This window comes from Arvicanthis niloticus, chromosome 5 (assembly GCF_011762505.2).
Source record: "Arvicanthis niloticus isolate mArvNil1 chromosome 5, mArvNil1.pat.X, whole genome shotgun sequence".
In the NCBI taxonomy this organism is placed as follows: Eukaryota; Metazoa; Chordata; class Mammalia; order Rodentia; family Muridae; genus Arvicanthis; species Arvicanthis niloticus.
Window position 1 is genome coordinate 91,784,917 of NC_047662.1, and position 8,061 is coordinate 91,792,977.

Below are 8,061 nucleotides of genomic sequence, written 5' to 3' on the forward strand. Positions count from 1 at the left end.
TTTTTTTTAAAGAACGGTCAAACCAGATTGTCTCCTCAGAATATCTCTAAACACTTAAAACCTCACTGGTTCTGTCTTCCTTTACAGCATCTTAACAGATATCCATGAAGTACATCAGAACATGGGCTACTGCCCTCAGTTCGATGCCATCACGGAGCTGCTGACTGGAAGAGAGCATTTGGAGTTCTTTGCCCTCTTGAGAGGAGTTCCAGAAAAGGAAGTTGGCAAGGTATTATAGGAGCCAGAAAACCAGACTATCTCCTTTGACACCCTTATATGGAATACCTTCTTCATATGTGACAGCAATCTGAGACCATTTCTTTGCTCACGCTGCAGTCTCGCCGACTCCAGGGGAGGGTTGCAGGCACAGGCTAGGGAGCAGGGAGGAAGTGCAGATCCTACTACATGAGTCTCTTCCCCCTTCTGAGTCCTCAGAGGTAGCTGAGACTTGAGTCCCATTCAGTGAGAGACCTTTCCTATATTACATGTAAGAAAGCATGGTGATCAAAATGCTTTTTCTCTCTCTAGGTTGGTGAATGGGCAATTCGCAAACTGGGCCTCGTAAAGTATGGAGAAAAATATGCCTGTAACTACAGTGGTGGTAACAAGCGAAAGCTTTCCACAGCCATGGCTTTGATTGGCGGGCCTCCTGTGGTATTTCTGGTGAGTGTGAGTGAGGTGTAACTGAGTGGAGTTGTTCTTCTATCTTGAATAGACAGCATGGTTTATCTGAAGTCACATATAGACCTTTGTGTACTTAGCATGGTGACAGCAAGTCAATCTGCTGGTGACCCCAGAGCAGGCTTGGAGAAGCAAGGGGAAGCTTCTCTCACTAAGTACTCTGGATGGTTCTTTTGTACCTTCACAAGCTCCCAAGTAGACAAGCTCCAGGCATTTGCCTTAGATAATCCCTACACATATGGCAGAAGCTGAATTGTGATTTGATCTTTCTCAGGAATATTCATGAATATATGTTCATCCTCCAAAGGTCGAAGTGAGGACATGGCTCTTAGATGACCATAATAGCTACTGCATCATAGTTGCTCCCATACAGATGAATAAAAACCACATCAGACAGGGCAGTGGTCCTGATCCTCATTTTGTAGAGAACACTGGGGGTATGGGAAGAAGTCTTGGGTTGAAGCTTTAATTTTTATTGACCACGTGGATGTGAAATTTCTCTGAGATTGGCAAGTGTAATAGAACAAGGAGAAAAATATGAGTATAAACACTGACTTCAAAAATGGTTTTGGACTAAAAGTTTTGGGGGTTTTGTTGTTGTTGTTGCTGTAGGGTTTCACTATGTAGCCATGGGTGGCCTAAAACTTACTATGGAGCCAAGGCGGACCTCGAACTCAGAAATCCATTTGTCTCCCTATCTCCATGCTGGGAAACCCAGCATGACATTTAGCATTTTAAAAAAAAATTATCTTGGGCTGGAGAGATGGCTCAGTGGTTAAGAGCACTGACTGCTCTTCCAGAGGTTCTGAGTTCAATTCCCAGCAACTATATAGTGGCTCCCAACCATCTCTAATGGGATCTGGTACCCTTCTACAGTGTACTCTCATATGTACAATAGATAATAAACCTTTTTTTAAAGTTGTCTCTGATATTTTTTCCAGCAAATAATTAAACTTCTTTTATTCTAATTATAGGATGAACCAACCACAGGCATGGACCCCAAAGCCCGGAGATTCTTGTGGAATTGTGCCCTAAGCATTGTCAAGGAGGGGAGATCTGTAGTTCTTACATCTCATAGGTCTGTACTATATAGTCTTGGCTTCTACAGGGCGGGATTCTATCCAGTCATTTTTATAAAAATTAAAAAATAAAGACAAAGACTGAAACAGCTATCACCTGGACTAGTTAGAGATAACTATTATCATTTGTATATGTTACAGAGTTTTTCTTATGCCAAGCTGTAAGCACTTAGGTATTTTACAAAAATTTAGAAAAATTTAATTCTAACGTGTGTTTTGAAAACAAAATTTCAAGTCATATAAGTGAGGTGTGCCATCATTTCTTGTAGCTGCATTGTTGTTGATGAGGATCTGCTCTGATTTATGCAACTGTTCTTTGTGTAAACATATGGATGACTTTCACCTTTTCACAATTGTATGGCACATGACCGAAAAGATAATTTCTGCATCGTGGCAAGGGATATGCACTAGGATAGTGAGGATCTGTTTCATTGGAATGCCAGGTGTCACGGTGATGCTCTGATGCTTATAGGAACATCTATCTGAAAGGAAAACCTCATTCTGTTTTCCCCACAGTATGGAAGAATGTGAAGCTCTTTGTACAAGGATGGCCATAATGGTCAATGGGAGGTTCAGGTGCCTTGGCAGTGTCCAACATCTGAAAAACAGGTAACAGGGATCATTTCTTTGGGATAGCACATATGAAATCATTGGTGTTTTGTTGTTGTTTGTTTGTTTGTTTTTGTTTTTGCTGAGTGTATGCATGATACCTTAAAGTAAAAACAGAAGAGTATAGGAAAAAGAACACGGGCTCTGAAGCCTGAATGGGCAGTATTCCATTTCCAACTTTGCCATGTACTGGCTGTGTGATGTGTAGGCAGGTTACTCAGCATCTTTGAGAGTCAGTTTCTGAGCCTATTCTGAATTTAGTTATATAAGTGAAATTTAATAATTCACTTGTGATGTTATGATAATGAGGACACACTGTGGAGTTAATACAAAGAGGTTCATAGCCTTACCCTGCCATAACTGGGAGTTGATTGAGGGACATGGGCAGGTGACTAAATTGCTTGGGCTCTGTTTGTCTGTGTGTCAGACTTCATAGGTCCATATTGAGGTTTTAGTGGAATCTCGTATTCAAGGCCGTGAGCATGGTACCATACACGACTAGATATTTGATAGATAAAACTGGTTCTTTCTCTCAGCCATGGCTCTGTGGGTCTGCTGGAGACTCCTGTTTTTCTTGATACAAGTTGGGTTTTCAGAGTTGCATATCCTCTTGAGTAATTCTCTCCAAATGCTCCATTTGTAAGTATTTTGTTTTCTGCTTTCAGGTTTGGAGATGGTTATACAATAATTGTACGGATAGCGGGCTCCAACCCCGACCTGAAGCCTGTCCAGGAGTTCTTTGGACTTGCTTTTCCAGGAAGTGTCCTAAAAGAGAAACATCGAAACATGCTACAGTATCAGCTTCCATCCTCCTTGTCATCTCTGGCCAGGATATTCAGCATCCTCTCCCAGAGCAAAAAGCAACTCCACATAGAAGACTACTCTGTCTCTCAGACAACACTTGACCAAGTAAGCTTTCAGTCAAAAGTACATTTAGCTACAGGCTTAGGATACCTGCTCGTTTCTCCCCACCATCAGCTTAAAAGAAGTTCAGCCTGTCTGTGCTTTGATTCCTTCTCCACGATTACTGCCTATATTATAAAAATTTCTATGAGCACATGCAAAAAACCTGGTGCTTTCTACCATATATAACAACAGTTATTGTGACTGTTGTATCAGAATAACTACCGTTGATTGCCTGGCATGAGTCAGGCATTTTGCCAGGTGCCTTATCTCTTTGAAACAACAAGATATATTGTAGTGGTAATCTGTGAAACTATTCTGAGGTCCCAGCCGGGGATCAAGCTTCTTGCCACACATCAGAGTTCTCTGTATCCTCAAAATAAAAGACACAAATGCCAGTGTTAATTTTAATATGCCCTAACAGCGCAACGCTGGCTTCTTCCTAACCCCACGTGGCTAACCCACTTTCCCCTCCAATATTTCTTAGTTAACACCTTTTAAAATCTATATTTCATTGACATTACCCCAGACCCAATTAGGAGACTGGCCCCTGGGGCTGCTTCTCTCTTACTTTGGCTGAATGATTTCTCTCCAGCAGCTTTTAAGTCTGATCTCTCTGCTTGCCTGTCATGGTGAAGGACATGATCTCTTCTGCTCCTTCTTCTTTTAGTCCCTTGTCCCAGAAATCTGAAAGTCCCGCCTCCATCTCCCTGCCCAGCCATTGGCTATTAGTAACTTTATTGATCAATCAACAACCAGTTGGGGACAAGGACTCTCATCGACTGGACACAGATTCCCGAGTGATATGGGGGGCCGAATTAAGGCAAAGCATTAAAACCAATCCCTGACAATATACAAAAGAGAGCTTAGCAGTTAGTACGTATCCAGCAAGTGTTTTTTCATTTCCTCTTAGTTAATCCTAAATATGCCAAAGTGGGTAACTGTTAAGTGGGTGGGTTGAGTAGTTGGTGATGTGGGGCAATGTAGAAAAGGATTTCAGTGCTGTTGGTGCTTCTTGAGAATTCTCCCTTTTCCATGGGCTTTTCTATTTCAAGTGCTTACTTACTTGAAATACTCCTAACTGACCTCCTAATTTCAACACAAAAAAATGCAATCATAAATAAAAATGTAACTACAACAACAAAAGAACCAGTGCAGAGGCCTTCATGAGTATCTGTCTTCCTCTTGACAGGTATTTGTGAACTTTGCCAAGGACCAAAGTGATGATGACCACTTAAAGGACCTGTCACTACACAAAAACCAGACAGTTGTGGATGTGGCCGTTCTCACATCCTTTTTACAGGACGAGAAAGTGAAAGAAAGTTATGTATGAAGAATCCTGTTCACACAAGGTGGATGAAAGGAAGGGCGAGCTAGGTCTTCCTTTGCACTATGTCAAGTATTCTAGAAGAAAGCGGCCTTTGTTTCTGTGGAGAGGAACAAACTGGATACTGTACTGACACTATTCAATGCAATGCACTTCAATGCAACGAGAACACAATTCCATTACAGGGGCAGTGCCTTTGTAGCCTATGTCTTGTATGGCTCTCTAGTGAAAATGACTTGAAGTTAGTTCATTACCTTATACAGATGTGAAGCTCTGGTGTGGAACCAAGCAGACTCTGGGTTTGGATTCATACTCTTTTGTTCCTGTGTATTCTCGCTGGGATTGCAACAACAATCCATCAAATAGTCATGGCCAGTGATAATCAAAGTCAAAGGCATGCACAGTCTCGTCCACTAAGCCATGCTGAACCACAAAAATGGTTTCCCGGTGACACATCCATTGCTGGCAATGAGTGTGCCAGAATCACTAGTGCCAAGTTGCTCAGAAAGCCTGAAGCACTGAGTGTGTCACACTTTTGTGAAAACCACCCTGCTGTCTGTCGACGTCATTAAATATCAGGTGACAAAACGGTGCCATGTGTGACTAAATCCCCCATTTTCCTTCTCCCTTCGTTGAGCTGCCGTTGTAGCTGTCTTGTGCAAAATGTGGATCTCTCTAACGCAGGTACTTGGTTCTCTTGTTCAGTGTTGCCCATGCCCATGTCGTGGGTGGTCCCAGCATCTTTCTGAGTCATTTCCAAACACATTAGATCCTCCTAAGCAACAAAGATCAGCAGCCAAATTGCTGGGGCAGCAAGCTGCTGAGTTCAGGGTGTGGCATGAAAGATCCAGTGCATTTACGCATGGGAGGTCTGGGGCTGTTTGTGCAGATTGTCTGCTAACACAGGGTGGTTAACACTACATCTCGAGATCCTTCGTTATGTAAGAGAGATGTAGTTCTTTCTAACTGTGTGAATTAACCTAGAGAATGAAAGGGTGGCATCTTACTTTGACAAAAATGTTTGCATTGGTAGTATTATTTGGAATTTTAAGATTTATCAATGCTTCTGGAAGCTTAGAACCGTAAGTTTGACGTCAGTCACATAGAGGAATGTGCCTGCACTGCCTCCTGTCTTATTTTCCTTGGTAAATTGGCAGATGGAATGTCTGACTAGCACAGTGACCAGAAAACAATGTGGTAGTCCACATCTCAGGCCATATTTTAAGATCCTGTAGAACACTATTCATTTCAGGTTGCAGAGTGAGTATTTTTTGGAATATAATCACTATGTAGATGCATGGATAGGAGTGAGAGGGAGCTAGCAGATTTTCTGTGCCATTTATTCAGCTGACTGATTTACAGATATAGGTTGTTTTGTTAAATCTACTGAAAGAATACAGCCACACCCTTGCCTACTTGATAGCATCAGTACAGAAGCCAAGAAGGGTCACTAATCAATCAACTCTTTTCAGGAGAAAACAGCTAGCTTGAAATTTCTTGGATACAATTTATGCTTATGACCTTTGGGACCTTCAAAATATGTGCAGACAGTAAGCTCTGCAGGATGGGAGACAGCCATTTAAACCTCTGACGATCTCAAACGGTCCATCTCTTCAGTCATTAACCAGTCATGAAAACCAATCAACAAACAAAACTATTCCACGTGGAGTATTTTTCAGGCTTTTCTAATCCAAGCTTAATTTGTTTTCATCTGCAAGCAATGTGAAAAAAGCATTATTTCACCAATGCTCAATGTCATCCGTCTTCATACAAAACAAAAATATGAGTAAGTTCCTGTATTGGGCGAAGTTCAGTGAGCTTTTTGCTATCGCTATTTTCTTCAACTTCTAAAAATTTGGAAGAATAAGATTTCAGATCTATCTCAAATTAAGTTTATATAATGTTATGTAACTCATTGCTCAAAAGGAAAAAATGACGGTTTTGATACCAATGTCAGCATAGATTTCTAAAATGACAAGAAAAGTGTGTTTCCAGGAGTTATTGGCATACTGTATTTTAGGTATCAAAGATAGAGAATTCAAAGAAACAAATCTTTATTTTTCAAAATCAGACTTTGTTGGCTTTCTCAGCCCATTATCATCATGCTCTAACTTTTTAATATACTACAGCCCTGAGAAAAATCCTTATCTTAATCACTCTGATTTTTGAGGCCACATTTAAAGAGAAACAAACAAGAACAAAAGGCACCATTTTGAAAAAAAAAAATTTAATTCAGTATAGATTTAAAATCTTTCCTGACGCTAGAGACAATCTGTAGATATTTATGTTACCTTTTAAACGATCTGAATGGCAATCTTCAATTTTCCTGTGTAAATGTAATTATTTTAGAAATTTAAAAATCAATCCTATCTTCAAAAAAAATTTTCTTAGATTCCCTGTGGAGCTGTGCTATGCGACTTGAGAAATTCTCAAGTGCAAACACTTCTGGTTTACTTTAAAAAAAAAAATATATTGGATAACTTACTAACTGTGAATGTGAGAAAGACAAAAGAAAGTGAGTCCTCTCGCTAGATATACCTATCACAATCCATTATCAAACAAACAAACAAACCTCAAACTACTGTATGTAGGTGTCTGTACTGCAAGCATATGCCTCATGACTATCAAATGTTGTACATCATTTGCTCTCTGTATAGTAGGCATTGACTTAAAGGGATTGTCTGTTGTCTTCTCATGGTTGTATATATCAGGTAAAATTGTTCCAAAGAGCCATGTGTTATGTAATGGAGAACCACTTTGATACTAAAATACTAATTTGTACTCTCATTACTATTTACTGGTAATAGTATAATGCCACAGTAATAGTGTTCTGATTCAAAACGGTTGCATCCCTTTTTGTAGAACATTTATATTTCCATAAGGATTCAGTATGTTCTTTTCCCTTGTGCCCTAGGATGAAGCTGGTTTTGTGCTTTTTCTTTATCATTGGCCCTCAATTCAAGCACTTTATGCTGTCTGTAATGGATCTATTTTTGCACTGGAATATCTGAGATTTGCAAAACTAGACAAAAGTTTCAGAGCAGATTTCTAAGTTAAATCATTTTCATTAAAAGAAAAAAATGAAAAAAAAAATTGTATTGTGAATAACTTTATACGAAGTGTTTTTTTTTAAAAGCCTGTTTCTATGTTAAGAGTCACAAAATAAAGCTGTGACAGTCCTGCTGGTCTACCCAAATTTACTTCTGTGCATCCGTAGCACCACCTGCTGTTACAGTGGTATAAAGCCTAGAGGGGAAGCTGTTTTAATCACTGGTGTGTTTCAGGAGAAGTTCAAATGCTCTGAAGAAAGAACTCAGGATGCTACTTCAAAATAAAAGATTTACTTGACACCAAATAGTTGCTATAAAGACAGGTCAGAGGCTTTCTAGATGGAGGAATGGTTACTGATTATTAAGCTGAAGAGGAAACAGTGTAGGTAGACTTCCTTAATGAGAACAGAAG

General features: G+C 39.9%; 1 protein-coding gene across 4 annotated transcripts in view; it reads left to right on the plus strand.

Annotated features, from left to right (window-relative positions):
• Abca1 (ATP binding cassette subfamily A member 1) overlaps window positions 1–7,778 on the plus strand; it is a 119,300-nt gene extending 111,522 nt beyond the window's left edge. For 3 of the 4 annotated variants that reach the window (XM_076934966.1, XM_076934965.1, XM_034502177.2), the window contains 6 exons: window positions 88–229; window positions 529–663; window positions 1,656–1,759; window positions 2,277–2,369; window positions 3,035–3,278; window positions 4,465–7,778. In XM_076934966.1, coding sequence (XP_076791081.1) covers window positions 88–229; window positions 529–663; window positions 1,656–1,759; window positions 2,277–2,369; window positions 3,035–3,278; window positions 4,465–4,605 — 859 coding nt within the window. In that variant the 3' untranslated portion in view covers window positions 4,606–7,778. The remainder of the gene's footprint in view (window positions 1–87; window positions 230–528; window positions 664–1,655; window positions 1,760–2,276; window positions 2,370–3,034; window positions 3,279–4,464) is intronic. The other variant, XR_013110673.1, reaches the window with a different exon arrangement.
• Window positions 7,779–8,061: the final 283 nt, after the last annotated feature.